Source organism: Myotis nattereri (assembly GCF_964212035.1).
Source record: "Myotis nattereri genome assembly, chromosome: 8".
NCBI classification, from domain to species: Eukaryota; Metazoa; Chordata; class Mammalia; order Chiroptera; family Vespertilionidae; genus Myotis; species Myotis nattereri.
This window is the reverse complement of record NC_138083.1, coordinates 89,839,965-89,863,672: the sequence shown is the minus strand read 5'-3', so window position 1 is coordinate 89,863,672 and position 23,708 is coordinate 89,839,965. Positions and strand designations below refer to the sequence as shown.

The 23,708-nt window shown below is 42.8% G+C and overlaps 1 protein-coding gene across 1 annotated transcript in view; it reads left to right on the top strand.

Moving 5' to 3' along the window:
- The window catches only part of DSG2 (desmoglein 2), a gene marked incomplete at both ends in the record, with an annotated part of 32,306 nt that overhangs the window by 985 nt on the left and 7,613 nt on the right, over window positions 1-23,708 (top strand). Inside the window, 10 exons of the mRNA XM_081096678.1 lie at window positions 11,960-11,995; window positions 12,988-13,122; window positions 15,723-15,884; window positions 16,026-16,170; window positions 17,215-17,381; window positions 19,317-19,457; window positions 19,587-19,772; window positions 20,134-20,399; window positions 22,257-22,399; window positions 22,694-22,921. Of these exons, the coding sequence (XP_080952804.1) occupies window positions 11,960-11,995; window positions 12,988-13,122; window positions 15,723-15,884; window positions 16,026-16,170; window positions 17,215-17,381; window positions 19,317-19,457; window positions 19,587-19,772; window positions 20,134-20,399; window positions 22,257-22,399; window positions 22,694-22,921 (1,609 nt within the window). The remainder of the gene's footprint in view (window positions 1-11,959; window positions 11,996-12,987; window positions 13,123-15,722; window positions 15,885-16,025; window positions 16,171-17,214; window positions 17,382-19,316; window positions 19,458-19,586; window positions 19,773-20,133; window positions 20,400-22,256; window positions 22,400-22,693; window positions 22,922-23,708) is intronic.

Here is a 23,708-nt window from a genome sequence, read left to right as displayed (position 1 = left end):
GGCTTAATGTTGAAAAGAAAGGGTTTCAGCCGTTGGAAAACGGTGTTCAATGCTACGTCTGCGTGTCTTATGCTTGGTTTCAATGCGCCAATTGGGTTTTAAACTGTATTCGTTTCTCTTTGTTAATGGACTTGCACATACTTTAGAAATGTGTCTGGTTTGTAGGACTTTGCTAAATGGGTTTTCATATAGTGATAATGTAGCTAGACATACAACCCAACAGGAAGTATATACAGAGAGAGGAGGGCCTCCAGTCAGCTCACAGCAGCATGGCAGCTCGGACCCGGAGCCGGCCGCACCAGAGTACCTTCATATCCTATTTATCCATCTTGTTTTGCCCCAAGTCATTGAAGTAATTTTCAGCTCAAGTTCATGTTGTTACTAAAGCTTTTCTAAGACATAATTTAGAGGGTTGGTTTTGACCCCCGGAAGAACAGAGCAAGTAATTCCCTCGTGGTGATACTTCCGGGCAGAGCAGAACAAATCCTTAGCAATGTAGCGCCTGGCACCCTTTGAGAGTTCCTATTCAATTCCTTTCATGTAGGAAAAGAAGCCACCTTTATCCCCCGTGGTGTGACAAGCAGGCCAATTCAAACAGAAACAGAGAAATAAATTATTTAAGCATATTTTTTACATTGGCAATTTAGCATTTTTTACTTTAATTTGGCAATCATTGTTCCTCTGAAAGTGACTGTAACTGACTGGAGCCGGGCAGAATTCCAGCAGGCCTTCGTATTGCTACAGAACATTTTGTGATATGAATGTGAATGTCCATTTTTGGTCAAAGTGGGCAGTTCAGCCTTCCCCCTGATGTACCTCAAGTTGGAAGGACAGGAAAATGCTCCTCGGCTCCTGGTGGGGCTCCGTCCCAATAACCTCCTCGTTCGTATGTTTACAGTCTCGTAGGTCGGAAATGCACTTACTCCACCTAACCTCCTGCGCGTCCCAGGTTAGCCTCGCCTGCCTTCCGTGCGCTCAGCACACCCACATTAGCGTCCAGTTGGGCAGTTATCTTGAGTTTCATCTCCAGTTCCTTCTTCTCACCAGAATGAGACAGAGCGAGGCATTTCATAGACATTATGGGATACACCGCCACAGAACACACCATCTAAAACACTGCTGACACAGTCATGCTGCACTTACCGCCGGGTGGACGCTCCGAGAAATGTGTTGTTAGGCAATATCGTCATTGCGCAAACCTCAGAGACGCACGTCCACAAGCCTGCACAGAGGGCCGACTGCACTCCTGGGCTCTCTGGTAAGGGCCCAGCAATTGTCCGCCGCTGTGGGGTGCCGCTAGAGGCGCACTGCTGAGCCACCAGGATGTTTAAAGCATGCACTACCTGACTACTGAGTCATGGGCACTGGCCTCTTTTCCCTTAGATTGTCAAGTAAAAAAAAAAAAATGGCAACAGCCAACGCAACAATAGCCGTCAGGTGTGAATGAATCAAATTATACTTTTTTGCGTGTCAAATCGAAAAACTATTTATTTTGAAGCACCGCAGAACTTCAGTAATTAGTTTATGTGCCATGAGCTGAAAAAGGTGGGAAATCACCGGGATAGCCGGTTGCTCCAAGACTACTCACCTGTGCAGCATGTCACTGTGCTGAGTATGGTAGCAGCTGTAATCCCACGGCATCTGTCTATGTAAACACAGGAAAGACACATCCACATTACTTTTTGTATTGTCTTTTTATTTTTTTTATATATTTTATTGATTTTTTACAGAGAGGAAGGGAGAGAGATAGAGAATTAGAAACATCGATGAGAGAGAAACATCGATCAGCCGCCTTCTGCACATCTCCTGCTGGGGATGTGCCCGCAACCCAGGTACATGCCCTTGACCGGAATCGAACCTAGGACCTTTCAGTCCACAGGCCGACACTCTATCCACTGAGCCAACCGGTTTCGGCTGTACTGTCTTTTTAAAGGGATACAATAAAAACACAGCGCGAAAACCAATGTCTATGTGTGCTTTGGGAGTCCGAGGAGGGCCGAGAAGGGAGAGGCTTTTGGCGAGGAAATAGACATGAGGAGGGGGGAGGGACGGAAGGGAGAGCAGAGACCCAGAGACTAAGCCTGAGATGAGAAATCATAAAAGGGAGAGGGGAGGAGAGAGCGGGAGGAACAGACTGGGAGGAAAGAGAGAGAAAGGGAGGTGGAGGGGAGAGAAGTGACTGTGTGCACATCACAGGTGGACGGCAGGCTGAGCCGCCTCTTCTGCTTAAACACCCAGAGCTCACAGGGAATTCAACACAGAAGTCAGTTCCAGCCTTTTCTTTCAACATCACAAACAGACTTTTTGCTTATAATCCATCGAAACCACCATCACATATGTGTGGCCCATTGTTGACCAAAACATCGTTACGGGGTGCATGACTGCAGAGTATCAGTTGGTGACCTTTGTGATCCTGTGGCTGACGGGGCGATGCAGCTCACGGTTGCCGCCCAGCATCACAAAGGAGTATCTATCAGGTATTGCTCGCCTGGAAAAGATCCAAATTCAGAATGTGACGTATGGTTTCTCCTGAATGCTTACCACATTTGCACCATCATTAAGTCGACATTGCAAGCCAGGGGCCATCTGGGTATTCTTTGGTAAAGAATGGAAAGCAGCTCATCAAAGAGAAGTAGTTCTTAAGGAAACAGGATTTTTTTTATAGGAGAGAATAGAAATTATAGTCTGTATGGGTCAGAGTTCAGTTGCAGATAACAGAAGTCACTCTAGACTAGCTAGTTAAGGCAAGAAGAGGTTTATTCCAGGACAGTAAGTTGATTACATAAGTGTAGGAAAGATTGAGGAAACAGACCACAGTTTGTGTTATCAGTAAAGACTTCAAAGCCACACAGGGAGGGGCCGCCTCTCCTGTGAACAGGAAACACTGCCATTCTGGCAGTCTGGAAGCTTCCATGATTAGGATGCTATTGCTGCAGCTCACAGAACCATGTGACAACTGCTAGGATCCATACAACTAAATGTACCTGTACTCTGCCTCTTGGCACCCAGGAATCTAGCGGTGGGCACTAAGGCTGCTGCAAAAACCCAAATACATCCACATCCATGCTTGCCAGCGTCACTTGCTCCTCTCCCACCTCCTGTAAGTACTGAGTGGCTGAATCTAAATAATCACATTCAGAACCTTAGCTGCAAGGGAGTCTGTGATATGTGAGCTTTGGCTTTCCTCTGCAGTTCAGAAGTCACACCAGCCTTAGCCAATTTGGTTCAATGGATAGAGCATCATCCTGTGGACTGAATGGCCTGGTCAGAGCACAGGCCCGGGTTGCAGGCTCGGTCCCCAGTAGAGGGAGTGCAGGAGGCAGCCAATCAATGATTCTCACTCATCATTGATGTTTCTATCTCTTTCTCCCTCTCCCTTCCTCTCTGAAATCAATAAAAAATATTTTTAAAAATAAAATAAAATATTTAAAGAAAAAGAAAGACACACCAGAAGGAGATGTTGGGTGATACCCACATAGTTATCGCAATGATTTAAGCCAATTCCACCTAAATGAAAAAAATGAGAGAATTTGTGAATAAAAGCAAAGAATCTTTTCTTCTCAAGAGTTCTTTACCTAGGATCTACCTACTCCTGTCCATAGGTAAAATTCAGAGGGTCCTTAGACATGACTGGGAATAAGTTACATACCTATTTTCACTAACTGCTAACTGAAATTGAGCCTTTCTTTAAATTATGAATGTAGGAAAGACATTGCAATAGCATTAACAGTACCTGAGAAGTCACAAAAAGGTTGACATCATACTGTAGTTATCTCAAAATGACATTTATTCTCATCACTAATAAACTTTCTACTAGACATTATTTAATGCATTGGTAATGAAATATAATATTACTGCATCACAAATATGGTGGGTTTTTCAAAATTCTGATAATTATTTTGATATAATTGAGTTAATTTGTTATTCGATTTAAAAACTTTATTCTGACAAGGGATCCATAGGCTTTGCCCAACTGTTCAAGAGGGCACTCAAGGAAGAGATTTTCTGATTGTTGCCTGAATTTTGCCTTTAAAATCAAACTACATTTTAAGGATTCGATGATAGCCAGTTGTACTGTGAACAGGTGTATCTACTGCTGCTAGTTTGCTAGGGCTGCTGTAACGAAGTACTAAAAAGTGGGTGGCTCCGAACAGCAGAAGTGCCTTGTGTTATAGTTCTAGATGCCAGCAGTCTGAAATCAAGGTGTTGGCAGGGCCACACTCCCTCTGGTAGATACCGCAGGTTCCTCCTTTGCCTCTTCCTCGTGTTGGGCGTTTTCCAGGGTTCTCGGCGTTCCTTGCCTTGTGGATGCATCACTTCAGGCCTGTCTTCACACAGCATCCTTCCTGTGTCTGCATATTCCCTGCTTCTGTGCATGTCTGAGTCCATATCCAACTGTCCCCTTTTTATAAAGACAGTGATCGTGTTGGGCTCACACCGATGACCTCAAGTTGGTTAAATCTCCAAAGACCCTGATTCCTAATCAGGTCACATTCTAAGATGCTAGGGGTTAGGACTTCAACTTACCTTCTTTTGGGAAACACAATGCAACTCATATAATATCAATAACATCAGTTATACAGTATTCTAATATGCAACTGGATAACAGATTTTAGGATAAATTCAAGTATAACTCAGATGGTATTGAAGCCTCTAAGAATATTCAGTTCTATCCAAAAACTTTAGAAACTCATAATTTCACATTTGGTTTTGTTTCTAAAAATTAATAAGTAATAGGGAAATGGCAACTCAGCAGAAACTTAGAGAAAGGACTTTACAAAAAGACACAGTCTTCATTCAATCTGAATTCTCCCTGATCATTAGAAATATCTGATGAGCTAAATTGAAATCCTCAAAGCTGAGATCCAGAAATACGTCCTGATAGAAACTTCCCATTAATCTAATTATCAGACAGGTCTAAGAATGGCAATTATCAGTCTAAAGTTTGCAAAATAGTTTATTCAGGAATGGAGCATGCAAATATTGATATGGAAAGAAATTACTCATTAAATAGGGATTGGTATTTTTAAAACTATCAAATTGTAGTAAAAATCAGAAACCTCAATTGAAATCATAAATGAGCTTTAAATCAATGTGAGCATTTCTTAATCACAGCTTTTTTTTTTCCTGTCTTTCAATGTATCACAAAATGTAATGGCTGATAACACTTTCAAACATATAGTTCACATATAATGAAAGATTGTTTTCTCAGTTGAGTTTTCCTTAAAGTATCAGATGCGTACCACATATAACATTGGACTATTGCTGTCTATTTCAAATTATTTTTTAATGTATTGAGATTTTTATTATACGCAAAGCTTGGCGATAAGGATGAAGGAAGCTGTGACAGGACTTATACCATTGGCTGATGCTAAAATGCGTAAAACCCACAAGAAAGTAAAGCACAGGAGGGGGATATGCTGTACCCACATCATGAGAAGACATACCAGACACGCGTGGGAGCAGGGTGGCAACAGTGGCTGAGAGGTGTCGCCCTTGCCCACTTTGGGCCATATCCCCTATTCTGGATTGTCTAGTGCAGTGGTTCTCAACCTGTGGGTCGCCAACTTGTGGGTCGCGACCCCTTTGGGGGTCAAACGACCCTTTCACAGGGGTCGCCTAAGACCATCGGAAAACAGATATATAATTACATATTGTTTTTGTGATTAATCACTATGCTTTAATTATGTTCAATTTGTAACAATGAAAATACATCCTGCATATCAGATGTTTACATTACAACTCATAACAGTAGCAACATGACAGTTATGAAGTAGCAACGGAAATAATTTTATGGTTGGGTCACAACATGAGGAACTGTATTTAAAGGGCCAGAAGGTTGAGAACCACTGGTCTAGTGCCTCTCCTCCCTACTCAGAGGGTTTCCCCAGGGCCTAAGCTTAACATTTCTGCCATCTGAGCTTTGAGAATCACATCCTTCTAGCCATCAGACTTAGCACTGTGTGCCCTCTGACCCCTTCTGTCTTCTACACACAGGGCATTGCCAAGGACTGAGTTGGGCCCCATAAAGCTTTGCCTCCGCCCACCCACCCATCCTGGTGCCAGTCCTCTATCGCCGGCCTCGTTACAGCTCTGGCTTATTACTGTCCTCTGCCTTCCACCTGAGCCAGCTCTGCCAGAAATCCTTCTGCAGCTCTAGTGTTGAAGGTCTAGTATTCCCTACCAGAAGCTGCCAATGGCTCCCCACTCCATAGAGTCAGTGAAGATCCCTAGCCCAACTATTTGTCTTTATTTTCTACTTGCTACCATCGCCTGGTCTAGGAGCCAAACCACACAACTTCCTGTTCTGCCCTCAGTCTCCAAGTTCCCACGCAGGCTGCCTCCGATGCCCATCCCTCCCCTCTGCCTCCCGGCGTGGCAGCCTCCCTTGGGCACAGCCACAGATCCTGCTCTCCAAGGCCAAGCTCTGGCCACCCCCTGCCCTAACCTTCTCCTCACTTCCCCGGACCTTTCCAAGGTCCCCAGAACTGTCTTGGCAGCTGTCATTCACACAATCAAGTGTTTCCTCCTCATCTTAGAGTAATGTAGGTGCACTTGTTCTCCGACTCATCTCAGCGGCTCCAGCGCAGGGCCCACCTGTCATAGCTAAACTAGCTAAGTGCCTTGGGCACAGATGTATTCTTTAAAAATGTAAGAGCGGCCCTAGCCGGTTTGGCTCAGTGGATAGAACGTCGGCCTGCGGACTCAAGGGTCCCAGGTTCGAGTCTGGTCAGGGGCATGTACCCTGGTTGCGGGCACATCCCCAGTAGGGAGTGTGCAGGAGGCAGCTGATCGATGTTTCTCTCTCATCGATGTTTCTAACTCTCTAACCCTCTCCCTTCCTCTCTGTAAAAAAAAAAAAAAAAATTAATAAAATATCTTTAAAAAAATGTAAGAGCTAAAGTATGTATGTTTAGAAAAGCTGGAATCATCATCTGAATTTCTCTGTTTACAAGAAATACATAACAGCCGGGTAGGCTGGTTGATGAGCGTTTGTTTGATATTAATACATTCATCAGCTGCTACTGTGCTTTCTCCACGTGCCAGTCTTCTGGGTGCTCGGGAACTTGTCTCGTGGGCAGGGAGCTTACAATCAGGGAACCGGTGAACTTGGCTCCTGGGCAGGGAGCTTAAGTGAAGGAACAGGTTTACAGGGAAGAGGGCTTGACGTTTTGTGAGCACCCACAGTGTACCAGTTACTGGATTTAGTGAATGTTATTAATGGGCCAAGCCGGAGAGAGACCAGGTCCCCCAACACCATGCCTCTTGACCTTCCCTCCCCCCACAAGGCATCACTGTGACCTCGGTTTACAGCAGTTGTCTGTGGTTTGTCATCAGTAAGGCCTGACCTTCTGGGGCTAGATTGTTGGTTTAGTTTCATTACAAGTTAGCGTGCTAGAAAGGAAAAGAGAGAAGAAATGTAAACTAAGATTTGTCCTGCAAAAGTATTTATACAACTGTCAAAAGGCCAGTGACCTTCTCCATCTTCAGCTTGGCCACCCACTTACTTGAGGGAGGCCAATGGAAAATGCCTGTTTCCACTGAGAACCTGGGAGTCCACTGTTGGCCACTGTCTGGTAGCTCCTGGATTTGCCTTCTTGGTAGACCAGCGCCATCTAATGGTGAAAAGGACAATCTGAAGCTCTGTTTCTTAAACTGGGCCTTGGGTTTATTTGTCTTTGTTCCTTATACCAAGGACAAAAGAGGAGCTATCCATGCTTGCACAAAACTCAGCTTGAAGTTAGAATGTGCACGATCTAACAACTCATCTGTATCACAGCATTGCTAAATCCCTATTTTAAAATTCATTCAGCCAATAAATGCTACCAAAGAAAATATTTTCTTTGATTCTAAAAGAGGTATGAGTCACCCACAGTCATATCTGTTACATTAAGATTAGCCCAGACATCGGAAGAGCAGGCGAAAGATTGTGATAAATCATATAATTTATTGCAGTGAGACTTAAAGGACATAGTTTTGCTGTCTACAGTTCAAATTCAGGGTTCAACCCTTGAAGTTCAAAATCCTGCTTTTCTTGGCTGAGTCTTTCCTAAAGTGGCAGCTGTGAAAACAAAAATGTACTTGTAATTTAAAGCCGCTGAATGTGGCTGCTGTATGAATTCTACTCTGGAGTGGGCCATTTATCAGGTGGATTTTTAAGTTGCAATTTTCTAAGTGAGCTGTGATGTTCAGCCATAAAATAAGAAGTTTTATGGACGACCTCCCCGGGAATCTGTGGGCCCTGCAGGGGGAACTGCAGCCGCTGCCTCCTGAGCTCCTGGGTCCTGCGTGTTAAACTCGGCCAGGTGCCTTCCGAGCAGGAAGTACGTGGAGAGGTGCCGACCTTGAGAACAAAGAGCGCATTGCTTGGTGGTATTCTGGCAGTGGTGCTTGACCTTCCCTGGTGCCTCTGCCAAAACCAAATTATTTCCTTGCCAGTTACCAGGAAAACCAGTTTTTACAAGATGCGTAGGATTCAAGGATAGAAGTTGTTCTTAAACTTCAGTAAATTGGGAACGCTTTTAAGGATATATCTGGTCCATCTTCCAGTCTTTGGACACAGAGACCAGAAGATTACTTTTCCTCTTCAGTCTTTTTGTTTGGTTGGTTGTTTTTTGTTTTTGTTAATCCTCACCAGAGGATATTTTTCCATTTATTTACTTTTAGGGAGAGTGGAAGAGAGAGGGAAAGACAGAGAGAAACATCAATGTGAGAGACACACATCAATTGGTTGCCTCCTGCACAAGCCCTGACCAGGGCCCGGACCAGGGCGGAGCCTGCAACCAAGGTACATGCCCTCGACCGGAATCGAACCCAGGACCCTTGGGTCCTCAGGCCGACACTCTATCCACTGAGCCAAACCGCTTAGGGCTCCTCTTCAGTCTTAAAGGTATGGTGCTCGGGATATTTTTCCATCATTAAGTTTCTTGTGAGAAAAGAGTTACAGATTACATATGCACTTTAGAAAAGAGTAGTTAAGATCTTAATTGTTTTCAATCCAATAAACCAGCAGTCGCCAACCTTTCGGACCTCACGGGACCCCGCTGGCGACCGCTGGCATAAACAGCTGGCAGAATGTTATACGATTCTCTTGGTTCTGTGCAATGAGTGCCGAGCGGATATTTCAGTCCATCTGCCTTGTTAAGGCCTGAAAACAAGCTGTTGCAACAGGTGCTGTAAAAAGCCAACAGCAGAACTATCATGTCGACTCCCAGACCCCCTGAGCTTCAAGACGCACACAAATCTTTGTAGCTTGTTAGTGTAACATACAGAAAAGTGCACATATTACAAGTGTATTGAATTACTGGACTTCCTCAAACTGCACACACCACATAACCAGCGACTAGATTAGCGGGTTAACTGCCACACGTCCAAACCGGAAACCATCCCCACACGCCACGATATTTTGAATTTAATTCAAAGGTCTGCCACTTGCATGTATAGACGCTTACGGCCTACAAAGGATTAAGAAACAAGGTCACCAGCACCCCAAAGCCCAGCCATCATCCCCTGACTCACTCTCCTCCAGCAGCTCCCACCTCGATGGCGCTGCCATCAGTCCCACTCCACGGCCTGGCTAGTCCCCGCAGGGCACTGCCTGGCGCCCCTCTCGCTCCTCTTCCGGGAGCCTCTCAGTCCTGCATTACTGCCTACCCCTCGCCCCTGCTTTAACTTCCTTTACAGCTCTCATCACAATCTATTTTTGTCTCTCTCCCCAACATCTGAGAACATTATATTACTTAGCATATTGTAGGAAATTGAAGGCCTGAATGACTGAATCCAAATTTCAGAAATTTTAAGGTGAGGAAAATGCAGGTCTTGGAATAGAGGAAATAGCATCATAATTCTATTGACTGCGTGCCTGCTACATGCCAGTCATTTGCAATAAAGATACTTGTGTATTCTTTCTTTTAATTAGTGTAATAACCATGCCAAGTGGGCTTGTGAGGTGGGTTGCTTTCAGATATAAGTAACAAAACACAACTAACGGTGGCTTAAATAGCCCAGCCAGTGTTGCTCAGAGGTTGAGCATCAATCCATGAACCAGGAGGTCATGGTTTGATTCCCAGTTAGGGCACATGCCCAGGTTACGGGCTCAATCCCCAGTAGGGGGCGTGCAGGAGGCAGCCGATCCATGATTCTCTCTCATCATTGATGTTTCTATCTCTCTTTCCTTCTCCCTTCCTCTCTGAAATCAATAAAAACGTATTTTAAAAAATTAAAATAAAAAGAATATTTAAAAAGTGGGTCAGAGATGGGGCGGCTCCAAATTTGACCAGTTCTGTGACTCCGAGATGCCACAGGTTCAGTTTGGCTTCTCTGCCATTGCATTAGCTTTCTCCTCGTGGCCACAGCTGGCTGTAGCCATTCCAAGTCTCATCCTTACTCACCCATCTCCAGGGCAGGTGAGGAGAGAGGCTGGCAGTGTGCTTCTCTTCTCATCAGTGAGGGGCATTTTTCCAGACTCTCCTGATATCTCATTGGCTAGAATTCTCTCATACATAGTTAAGGACTGAATGTGTTCCCCCCAAATTCCTAGGAAGAAGCCTTATCTCCCAGTGATGGCTTTTGGAGGTGGGGCCTTTGGGAAGTGACTGGGTTTAGATGAGGTCATGAGGTTTGGAATCCTGTGCATGATGGGGATACAATAAGAGACACAAAGATAAGGGGCTGTGTACTTTGTGGTCTGAATGAGCAAACTTTTGAGAATGAAAGGGCTGCTAACAGAGGGCGCCACGGTGTCATCTAGACTCCGGAGGAAAACATAAATATATGGTCGCCCTGGAAACTAACACCAGCCCTGTGGAAGGAGCAGGTGTTAGAGAGCATGGGTGTGTGACGGATCCAACCAAGCACTGTTGTCAGTACAGGGTCAGGATCCAAGAGAGTAACAGTTGGGCTCACAGAGTTGGGGGGAAAGTGAGGCAGGAACATTAGCAGATCAAAGGAAGAAGGGCGTGTCTGGGATGGCTGGTAGGAATCTACCAGCATCCTCCAATCGAGTTGTCGGCAGTGATGGGTGTCTGCATTGTCTCAAGCCACTTACCTCACGTGGCTGTTGAGCAAGTGAATTATTAATTACAAATAATTTAAGTTCAAGTGTAAATAACCACACGTGGCGACATTAGAAAGTGCTGGTTTGGCCCTGACCGGTTTGGCTCAGTGGATAGAGCATCGGCCTGTGGACTGAAGGGTCCCAGGTTCGATTCCAGTCAAGGGCATACCTTGGTTGCGGGCACATCCCCAGTGGGGTTGTGCAGAAGACAGCTGATCAATGTTTCTAACTCTCTATCCCTCTCCCTTCCTCTCTGTAAAAAAATCAATAAAATATTTTTTTTAAAAAAAAGAAAGAAAGAAAGTGCTGGTTGGGATTAAGCCAGGAGAAAAGTGAAGCAGACATCAAAAGGCAGAATAGGAGGTGTTGTCCAGATGTTAGTGTAAACATGCTGCGTGTAGTTCTGTGTAATGATGAAGTTCCAAATGTGACAGTGCTGGATAAGAGCCAGAGAAAAGAGCCGGTGGGACCCAGGAAGGTGAGGCATGAAGGCTGGATGTGGGCAGCCGTGCGTGTGGCCCATCAGGGATAGCGGGAGTTGGGGTTCTGGGCGGCTTTGCACACCAAAGGCCTTGAGGAAAGGTAAGTGGGTTCCCCAAGAACAAGAGATGAACATCACAGGAGAGTTTGGGGTTGGTTTTCAGATATTCGTTGTGTTCTGAGTTTCTGAGAAGACATTGTGGACCAAAAAGAGTGTCGATTCCTCTCTCTAGCCCTGGACATGGCAGGGAGGCAAAGGGGAGAAAATAAATTTTGTTTCCTTTTGACAAAGGGGAATAGTGGTGGTGTTAAACCTATTTTCTTCTTGTTAATGTCTGTAATATCCTAGTTATTCATTTAAAAAATATTTAAACTGGAGTAATAAATTGTTTTAAATAATCAATAAATAATTTTATTTTTCAGATCTGCTTTAACTTTGGGAGTGCACTCCATTTAGAGGTAAGGAACCATGCATAGTACACTGCATTTTTATAGGAAAAGACCTTTATACATGTACAACTCTATGGTCATACGAAAAGACCATAGAAGATACTCATTCATCCAGTTGTTAACAGTGACTACTCTGAAGTGTGAGTGAAAATGTAGAGGGAAATTTTATACTTTTACATTATAAACCTTAGTATTATTTAATTTTTTGTTACATAATTTAATTTTTTAAGTTATAGGAGAATTTTTCAACTAAAAGAAAGAAAAACTTAATGACCTAGAGATAAGCAGTGTAAATATTTCTAAATAAAATACCTGTTATATGGAACTACAAAATTAGGAAAATGAGAAACCTAGTAGAATAATCATGTCTGATCTTAAGACACTAGGTCAGCTGCACTGAAATTTTCCTTGGATAAAACCTGTATTATCTGTTAAAGAACAATTGAAAATTTATACAATCACTTTCCAGGAAAGGTTCTAAAAACAAAATATGGGCAATTTAAACCTTGACCCCATCATGAAAACAATAAATTCATTAACTGACACTTTCACTACTCTTAGTCAAATTGAGATCAATAGGTTACTAAGATTTAGTCTTAAAACATTTAGTAATTTATTTTTAAAATATAAGCTACCACAGAAAAACTAAACTTCATTTTCCATTAGTAAGAAAAAAAAAAATCATGTTAATTTTAATTTGCTTATTTGTAAGGTCACTAAATTACTCTTTAACCTTTTAAACTCTTCACTCTTGGAAATCTTTTCTTTCTGATAAAGATGAAATCCCAGGTGCTATACTGGTTTGGAGACAATCTGTTGAACTCCTGTGGAATTTGCTAGAGTATAAACACATTTCCTCTATCAAAAGGAAGTGTGTTAATAAATATGAAATTTATACCTTGAAATGTACACAGCCTTCTTAAAAGTTCTAGTAAATTCCAAGATACCATCCTGATGTCTTAGGTACTTAATCACTTTTTGGCAATGTTTTGTTGTTGTAGACCTTCCACACCAGACATGAAAATGGGCCGCTTCCTAAACATACTCACTTAGTGCGGCAGAAGCGAGCCTGGATCACCGCCCCCGTGAGTCTGCGGGAAGGAGAGGATCTGTCCAAAAAGAATCCCATCGCCAAGGTACTTTCTAAAGAGGAACAGAAAATGCATGCATATTACCACAATGTGGTGGAAGAAGACTTGTATGTCCACTTTCAAAGTTAAGGAAAACTCTATAATGTACTTAATTAGGTTTTTAATATTGCAGATGTATTTGAAAATTAGCAACGCTTAATTTTTAGCAGGAACCTCTAGTTTTAAGATTTTCTTTCTTATATTGACCAGTGTCACCCCAACAAATTTAACTTAAAAAAATAGAAACCCACACCTGAAGCTTATATGACCATGTCACCCAATAAATTTAATTTTAAAAACAACAACAACAATTTCCTCTTTCCCATTCTGGAAGAGGCACCATCATTGGTGAAGACATATATATGATTTGGGGCTTTGATTAAATTAAGAGTTAAGGGATCTAGCACCAGTTGAATCTCTGGGTAAATGTTACAATAATCAAAAGTATACGCTGGGGAGGAAAATTTCTTTTTCCTGCTACCCTCCTAGGTTCTCTCCCTGGGAACCTGTTGGACTGACAAAGGAAAAGCTAACAGGAGAAAAGTAAACCAGTTTATTAACGTGTATATTATGCATGTCACACGGGGAGTATCCAGAGATGAGTAACTCAAAGGTTTGGTTAGAATTCGGGCATCTTAGGAAAGGAACAATTCTTAGAGAAGTGACAAGGCAAAGGAAAAGGACCTTGAATTTGTAGCGGCAGCAAATGGTGGGAAGACAGATATCTGGTAAACTGATGGTAGAAAAGACTTGTTAGTAAAGTTATGTGGAGTCTTTGTGCCATCTCAGTACTGAAAAGGGTCTAAAGTTGTCGGTGACGATTAACTTTTGTCCTTGATAGAGGAGAGAGAGATCACCTTTATAAATTTATGTCCTGCGTCTAGACAAATAGGGGGAGGGCAGAGAGCTTTTTTATATCCACTTCTTCTCAATTGCCTTCAGGTCAAAATAAACCTATACCAAGGTGGCATATTTGGGAGTGGCATGTTCTGCCACCCTATACTTGAAGAGTCATTTTCAAAATGAAAAACTGATACCGAACAGATACGGTGACCATCTATCCAGCTTGAGACCATCTCCGTTAGTGTCGCTGTCCTGGCTCAACAATTTATAACTCCCTTTCATGCTCAGTGTCCTATTTTTCTATGGTTACATCTCATGTGCAAACCTGAGTCCTTGATTTTTTTTTCCCCCTTAAAGGTGCTCTAAGTTCTACCCATTTCAGTAAATGGCACTATAATTCCATCCAGTTTTTTAAAAATGGAGCAAGATTGAGTTTCACCCCTGAAATATGTTCCGGGTCTGCCCACTTCTCTCCACTGCCACCCCTAGTCCAAGTCAGCGTCATCTCTGACCTGTGTGCCTGAAAGTCTTGACCTTGTGTCCCTGCTCTCACTCTTGCCACCCCCATGCCAACCCCCGGCCCACCACAGTTCATTCGCCCAAAAGCAGCCAGAGTGATGGGTTGAAAAGACAAATCGAAGCCTGTTCCCCCGCTCCCTGAGACCCTTTCAATTGCTTCCCTTGGGATTTAGTGGCCTTGACCTCCTTGCTGACCTCAGCTCCTAGCGCCCCACCCGCCACTCTGCTACATCCCTCACTGATCTAAGCTCCCATCCACCACTCTGCTACATCTCTCACTGATCTAAGCTCCCATCCACCACTCTGCTACATCTCTCACTGATCTAAGCTCCCATCCACCACTCTGCTACATCTCTCACTGATCTAAGCTCCCATCCACCACTCTGCTACATCTCTCACTGATCTAAGCTCCCATCCACCACTCTGCTACATCCCTCACTGATCTAAGCTCCCAACCACCCTCTGCTACATCCCTCACTGATCTAAGCTCCCATCCACCCTCTGCTACATCCCTCACTGATCTAAGCTCCCATCCACCCTCTGCTACATCCCTCACTGATCTAAGCTCCCATCCACCCTCTGCTACATCCCTCACTGGTCTAAGCTCCCATCCACCACTCTGCTACATCCCTCACTGATCTAAGCTCCCATCCACCCTCTGCTACATCCCTCACTGATCTAAACTCCTTCCACATTCCAGCCCCTCCCCTTGGCCCTTCCCTCCCTCTGCTGGAAGCCCCGCCCTACAGGTTCCCTTCCCTCCTCACCCCGTCCCTCTGTCCCATCCCTGTGTCGCTTGGTTTCTGGCGCAGACACTTGTAAGTTTCACTTCACCTTCCGGTCTCTACACGTCGTGCATGACGAGCTCCTGGAGAGGAAGAGCAGCTACGTAACGGAAGATAGTATTTTCCATTTCCCAGCAACAGGTTGTTTCAAGAAAGCCTTCTAAAACCCGGATTTGTAATCCAGGCGTCACATCCCAGTATGTGTGCGAGCAATTGAGGTTTTCATTTTGGTTCGGTTTGGTTTTCTGAAATATCTGTCATTCACACATTCTTTCGTTATGTTTCCCTAAAATGCATTGATTCTTTGGGGTTCTATAGGGAATAAGTCTTCTTACTAATTTTAATTATATAAGTCGTTAAGAATAAAATTTACATGAAAAGGAAAAAATCTTGTTAAATTTCCCCAACTTTCCAAATACTCTATCTAGAGATAATATTCCCCTGTTATTTCCATGCTAGATACATTCTGATATTGCAGAAGAAAAAAGAATAAAAATTACATACAAATACACTGGGAAAGGCATCACAGAGCCACCTTATGGTGTATTTGTCTTTGATAAAGACACGGGAGAACTGAACGTTACCAGCATTCTTGATCGAGAAGCAACGCCGTATTTCCTGGTAAGAACAATTTTATATTTATTAGTTTGAGTTTTTTCATTGGTAACTGTCATGGTTTGTTTTATTGTTTTTTTGGTACCATGGCAAGTCATTGCCTTAGGTTAAATCTAATCTCTTCTATGATTTGTGCCATGATTTCAGCTAACTGGTTATGCTTTGGATGAAAGAGGCAACAATCTAGAGAAGCCATTAGAACTGCGCATTAAAGTTCTTGATATCAATGACAACGAGCCCGTGTTCACTCAGGAAGTCTTTGTTGGGTCCGTTGAAGAACTGAGCGCAGCACGTGAGTGTCCGCTGTTTTTATGAATGAATACCCAAAGGCGTTGTAACCCCACTGTGGGGCTGAATGCGACCTCCTGTGACTCCATGGAGGCTGAGTATTAACCACGGGACAAATAGTAACAAGCCTGTTGCTCTAGGTGCAGAACTGGCTTTTTTGTGATAAGTTCAAAAGATTTTACATGACTTGTTTTATACCCGCAGAACAGATATGGTGGATGGATGTGACATGTTGGATCTCTGTATCAGCTATTCTGCCTTGTAGCAGAAAAGCAGCCATAGAAAATATGTAAACAAATGGGCATGGCTGTGTTCCAATAAAACTTTATTTACAAAACTGGTGGCCAACTAGCCTTGCCCGCTGGCAATAGTTTGCTGACCTTTGACTCATGTCAGGTTTATTGGCATCATTCAATAGAGTGTTCTACATGAACACTTGCAGGAGAGATTTCTCTCTCTTTTTTAAAATATATTTTTATGATTTCAGAGAGATAGAAACACCAATAATGAGAGAAAATCATCAATCAGCTGCCTCCTGCACGCCCCCTACTGGGGATCAAGCCTGCAACCCGGGCATGTGCCCTGACCGGGAATCAAACAGTGACCTCATGGATCATGGGTCCTAGGTCCATGCTCAACCACTGAGCCACACCAGCCAGGCAAGATATTTCTCTTTGATCATATTCTGAAGAACAGCTGTGCTTCTCTTGAACTGTTTGTATTTTAATAAGCGTCTATTTGTATCTGTTCGTTCTTTTCTTATTAGAGCTATTGTAAATAAATCTGTGGCCCTCCTGTAGCAAGTGTTGGGGACTTCACCCTAAGAATTGTACTACTAACGCTGGTCCTGCCCTTTCCTTGTTTTTCTGACTCCTTCAATCCATTCATACTTATTTCTTCGTCCAGTTCAGTTTTTTGATCTTGGTAAACTGTGGTTTTGATAAACACGTGAAATCCTCCTTGGAACAAGCTGAAATGATACATAAAGTAACATATATGCATGTGGTCAAGGTTGTTTCATTCTGGATGCCTTTGTTTCTAATGCCAGACACCCTTGTGATGAAAATCAATGCGACAGACGCAGATGAGCCCAATTCCATGAATTCTAAAATTTCCTACAAAATCGTATCTCAGGAGCCTGCTAAGCCCGCAATGTTTTACCTGAATAAAGACACGGGAGAGATTTATACAATCAGTAGTACCTTGGACAGAGAGGTACATGAATATTTTATGTTGCTCATCTTCTAAACTCTCCTTTATTCTTTCAGGTTCTCCTCTCTGTTTCTCTGTTCAGTTTCCTTGCTTTGTTGTGTTTTTCTAGTTCATAGGCTAACACTTGGAATTATCCCCTCCTAGGGATGTGCTGTCCAATATGGCAGCCATTGGCCATTTGTGGCCATTGGGCTCTTGAAATGTGACTGGTCCAAATTGAGTTGTGCTACAAACAGAAGATGTACCAAATTGGGAATACTTAGTATGAAAAAAGAAAAGAATGCAAAATGCCATCTTAATAATTTTTTGTTGATTACATTTTGAAATAATATTTGGGATACCATAGGTTAGATAAAATATACTTTTAATATTAACATCAGGGTTGTTTTTTTTACTTTTTTGAATGTGGCTGCTAGAAAATTTAAAATTGTCAAGGACAGCACTGTTCTGGGGCCTCTCCAGCCGGGGTTCTGTTTGCCGGAGAGCTTCCTTCGTTTGCAGTTCTGTAATGAAACACTAGGGGTCTCCTCTACTGCTCAGAGATCTGCCTGGGAAGGCAAACAGGTAGAGGTGGCAGCCCTATTATAGAACTATTTGTGAAGGGAAGAATTATTGTGAATCCCAAATTGGAAGAAAAGTTGAGTAGGTGTCCTAGAAAGGCTGTTCTCTCAAACATTTCACATTTTTATTTCTAACGGAAAGGAAAAATTTTAAAAGAAAAAAGGGATCTAGAAAATTTTACAAGTGCTGCGTACTTGAAGATTTTAACAGTGTGCATGAGTAAAATGGTGATGATCCTAAGAACCATAAATCATCACCCAAGTGCAGTCAGTACGTTTTGTATCTCTTGGAAGGATGTTTCACTCTGCCCAGAGAGGGACGGGGTTGTGCCCATGTTCCTACTGAGATCTTGGTAGAATTCAAGAATTTTATTACTCTTAAACCTCTACTCCATGCCTTCAATAAAATTAGAATGGAAAAGCATTATTTTGAAGTAGTGTGACTTTTTAATAAGCTGCTGTCCCTGAAGTATGGCAAGTTTAGCCCATAATCTGCCTTATCGGGCATTTACACATGCCAGGTGCACTCCACACCTTTTACGTAGATGAACCCATTTAATCCACCTAGAAACCCAGTGAGGCAGATCCATTCATTATCCATCCCTTTTACACAGGAGGACACGGGGGTCAAAGGAAGTGAGTGTATCCAGCACAGCCAGTAAGGGACAGAGCCAGCACTGGAGCCAGGCGCGGCCACTGCCGTCCTCCTGTCACTGAGCTCTGCCCTGCACAGCCGCCCCACGCACGGTGCTGGCTGCCCACCCTGTGACCTCCACCCGCCACACAGATGGAGGCGCTGTGGGGGCATGGGGAAGAGCAGGGTTCATTTGAGGTGAACATCTGAGATGCGGTTCTCTAGGCACCTTCTCTAAGAATCAGATCTCTCGGGATGTCCGGACAAAGGTCCAGGTCACCACATTTTGCCTTCACTGGCCAGGTTTTCCTGGTGACTAGGTCTCTCTGGCTTCGCTATTCGCTGAAAATGACGTGTAGGATAGAAAGAACCGATCCCTGTAGTCTCGCCATCACTGCCAGGGTAGAGCCAAAGCCACTTTGAACAGCACTCTTGTGCACAAACTGGTTTAAGGAGAGACTCATCTCCTAACAATATCACCAATGACATATTTAAGAAATTGACTAATAACACCAAGGACATCTTTAAGAAATTAACTACCAGCAACTCCTCCAGGCTTCTCTGCCCCTTCTGGAAAATGGCTGGCAGCAAACAAACATCTTCACACGAATAACAGCAGATCAGGAACTTACTGATGAGTAAACTGCACTGTGGTGCATCGCCTTGATGGTGAAGTGAATAAAGCCAGGAGGACAGGTTTGGAGGCTTGATGTTCACCCCAGCGGTGTTTGCATTGCCCTGCAGGAACGCAGCAGCTACACTCTGACAGTGGAAGCCAGAGACGGCAAAGAAGGAGAAGTAACAGATAAGCCTGTCAAGCAAGCTCAAGTTCAGATCCGTATTTTGGATGTCAATGACAATATACCCGTGGTGGAGAGTCAAAGGGTAACTATTATCTTTATAACCAATGTATCTACTTATTCATACCTTAGTTTTACCTAAAAATGTATGACGTGTGTGTGTGTGTGTGTGTGTGTGGCATTAACATGAAAATCCTGTGCTCCTGATTTGCAGTATGAAGGGACAGTTGAAGAAAACCGAGCCAATGTAGAAGTGATGCGCATAAAAGTGCTGGACAGAGATGAGAGAGGCTCGGATAATTGGTTAGCCAACTTTACATTTGTGTCCGGAAATGAAAAGGGTTATTTCCGCATAGAAACTGATAATCAAACTAATGAAGGAATCGTGATCCTTATTAAGGTAAGCACTATGTCTGTAGCCCTTTCCCCAGAACAAACTCACGGAACCAGTTTAAGGAGTAGTAACTGATACTGCATGTCCGTTAACTTCCTTAGGAAAAGGAATCACTTCAAATTGTTCATAATAAATATGTTTTTTAAATGACATTGACCTTTAAAAAAATTAATTGGGGATGTTTCATAATCCTCCTCACAGTTACGAATATCACATTGGCAGATTTTTAACTGCATGTTATCAATATGAGTTGGAATACTCAGTGCTGCTGTGTTAAATGGTCCTGTGCAACATTAAAATCACATGTGGGTGTGTGTGTGTTCTAGTTCTCTCTTTTGAACAATTCCCTTTGGTTTTGCCTTTCTAGGAATTAGATTATGAAGAAATAAAGCATCTTGACTTCAGCGTTATTGTCACTAATAAAGCCTCTTTCCACAAGTCAGTTAAGAGTGAATATAAGCCCACAGCCATCCCCATCAAAGTCAAGGTGAAGAATGTGAAGGAAGGCATTCATTTCAAAAGCAGCACCATCTCCATTCGCACCAGCGAGAGCATGGAAAAAACAAGCCTGAGCCAAGTAATTGGGAAATTTCAAGCTTTTGACGAAGACACTGGACAAGCAGCCCGTGTAAAGTAAGACACAGTGACAAATAGAATTGCTCGTTGTATATTACTCTCAATGCCTGCTTACGACAAAATCACGATGAAAGGCGAACAGTTCACTTCTTCCCACCCAGCATTCTAATTCCCCTGCGGTCTACAGATTAACTTTCCGAGAGCTGTCCCTGCAGCTGAGAGGCAGGGAGCCATTTCCCCTGGCCCGCTCCCTCCACCCCGAGTGTGAGGCAGACCCTGTGTTGCCCACCATACCTGCAGGAACCGCCCTGCTTCTTGGGAGTTTTGTGGTCTAGTCTTTATTTCCAAGGCTCCAGCCCTAACAAGGCCGTCCCTACGGGGATCCCCAGCCCTGAAGACGCATGCTCTCTGACCATTTCTCACTGCTGCCCACTGAGAGCCTTACAGGTTCTAGTTGATTATCCTGCAATAATACTGGGCTATTCATTGAGACTTCTATTTCCCACCTATTTAACTTTGGCTGCTATTTTTATTAAGGGTGATAAATATTTCAAAATATATGTTCTGCCTGGAAAAAAATAATGAACCATGTTCCTTATTTCTCAAAAGGATTTTCTCTCATTCGCTAGCATGCAATGACAGAACTTCAGTGTGAGAAAGAGCTTAAAGGTCTATTCAGATCTCCTATTGAACAGATAAGGAATGGGATGCACAACTAAATTAAATCATTTTCTGATGTTTCCCTAACTGATTAGTGGTTGCTATTTAGAAATGCTGACAGGGACAGAAGAATTACTTCGTTAACTTTGTCATAATTTACTGTTTTACTGATTATTCACATGCATCCACTGTTTATCGATATTTGGCGTAACATGTGAGCCGCCATCCTACTCTGATGTCTATAATTTCTACCGTAGAGAAGAGAGAAAATTCCAAAAATGCGATCACATACATGGGAAATGTGATCCTTCTTACTAAGACTCTGCCTGTTATTATAACTATGAATGTGGGAAACCATTGATATCAGTTAAGTCCAGGCTTTAAAATTCTAGACATGAAATTCAGAAATACTTGTGAAAATCCAAATGTATCATCCTTTACTGGTAGAAATATTAAAAAGCAGAAATTTCAGTTAAAGTATATAATTGGAATTTTTTAAATAGCAATGTAAACAAGTATTGCTGTAAGTTAGCAAACAGCCACTTAACAGAAAATAAATTATCAATCTGGTTAACTGAACCAAATACTCATTGGCTTATGTTTGGATTCAGTTATTTGTAAACGCAATGGTATTAAATTACATACATTTCTGAAGACATAATATGAAAGTTCTCCCTGCCTTTCTCAAAGTTACCTCCTTCTACACTGATTCTCCTGCTTTGAGGGAAGAAACCCAGAAATCACTTCATCAGCATTGCTTTCACTTTGAACCATTTCTCACTGAAAGAAGCCTTATTGCTCTTAGCGATCAACAATATTCCAATTTTTAAAATTGGTCTTTTTAAATATTGATAATAAACAATATGATGCCAATAAACAATAGAATGTGAGACCCCTTTTCTCCGCCGGGTCTCGTTGGGTAACTACATCATTCTCCAAAGGTTTACCCCAAACTTCAGGGAGAGCAGACTGAGAGCTAGAGACAGACTTGTGAACCTTTGCCGAGCAGGCAAAGGATGGCCGCCCTTGTGTGTATGTCTTGAGTTACAGGAACAAGGCAGGTTCCAAAGTAAGTGTTGTATGCAGTAAAGAGAGGAGCTTTTAGGATGGTTTCAGGAAATTAAAAGCATTTCAAATTAATGCCTATAACAAGAACATATACAGTGAAGCAAAATTTAAACTTGAAAAAGTTGTAAATATTAGAGAGGCACAGTTTATCCAGAATTCAAAATTAATTTTGTTTGTTTTAAACAGATATACCAAATTGGAAGATATAGACAACTGGGTCTCTGTGGATTCTGTCACATCTGAGATTAAACTTGTAAAATTTCCTGATTTTGAATCCAGATATGTCCAAAATGGTACATACACTGTAAAGATTTTAGCTATCTCAGAAGGTAAGTTATTAAATAATGATTTTCTTGGTTATATATGGTTTGATGTTATTTTCCACCAACACAGACCTTCCTTTTGATCTTATAGAAAAATCAAATCTCTCCAGTGGAGAAATTTTCACATTTCTACTTATTTAATGGATTAAAAGATATTACGTGATCTAACTATGAAAAATATCTAGGATAGGAAGTGTCCTAATTTGTTAGGACCTTCTTATGAAAATGGCAAGAAAATTCAAACTATGCTTGTTATCAGCAGTAGAATCAGAATATACATATTTGTTTCTTCCCTTTAAGATTCTCCTAGAAAAACCATCACTGGCACTGTTGTGATCACAGTGGAAGACATCAATGACAACTGCCCCACCCTGGTGGACCCAGTGCTGAACGTCTGTGATGACGTGCAGTATGTGAACGTGACCGCGAGGGACCTGGACGGGTACCCAAACAGTGACCCTTTCACTTTCGTCATCGTTGACAAACCAGCTGGCATGGCAGAGGAATGGAAAATCGTACACAAAGAAAGTAAGCCAAGTCACTGGCTGACACGTCAAAATATTAAGACAAATTGAAAACCTTCATACTAGAGGCTGGGTTTCTTTTATAAATTATACTGGAGGCCCGGCGCACGAATTCGTGCATGGGTGGGGTCCAGGTGGCCGCCCCTATGAGGCGATCAGGCCGAGAAGGGGGAGGGGACATGGGCGGTTGGTGGGCGGCCCCACACCCTGGTTGAGCTCAGGTCAAACTCCCGGTGGAGGGGACAATCATTATATGACCTTTTACTATATAGGATTTCCAATACAGTTTTCAAAGGGGTTAGAAAATGAGGTTTTGAACCTTGGGCATAGGGTCCTTTGTCTGGCTCGAATCCAATATCCCATTTGGAACAACAGAAGAGGGAGAGAAGAAAGATCACCTAGTGTCCTAATGATAGCTGGGCGTTCTCTAAATTGCTCTTGAAGATGTGACTGTGTCTCACAAGCTGAGGAGCATCTTGCCCGTCTAAGCAAAAAGTAACATTTATTGATCACTTATCATGTGCCAGGCACTCTGCTGGCCCTTCAGACACATGATCTCATTTAATCCTTTCTCCATAACATTATTCCTTCATTCTAGCTGAGGAAACCTTGATTTAACTAAAGTTAGGTAGCTTGTTCAAGGTCACGAAGTGATGGACACCCATTAAGGAGGGTCTCTGTGACCCTCCATGCCAGACAGCCTTATGCTTATGGCCACATCCCGGACATAGCTCTCTCAGAAGGTAAGTCCGCCTTCTTGCTGTGAGCCTCCGGTGCCCTTCGGGTGGTTT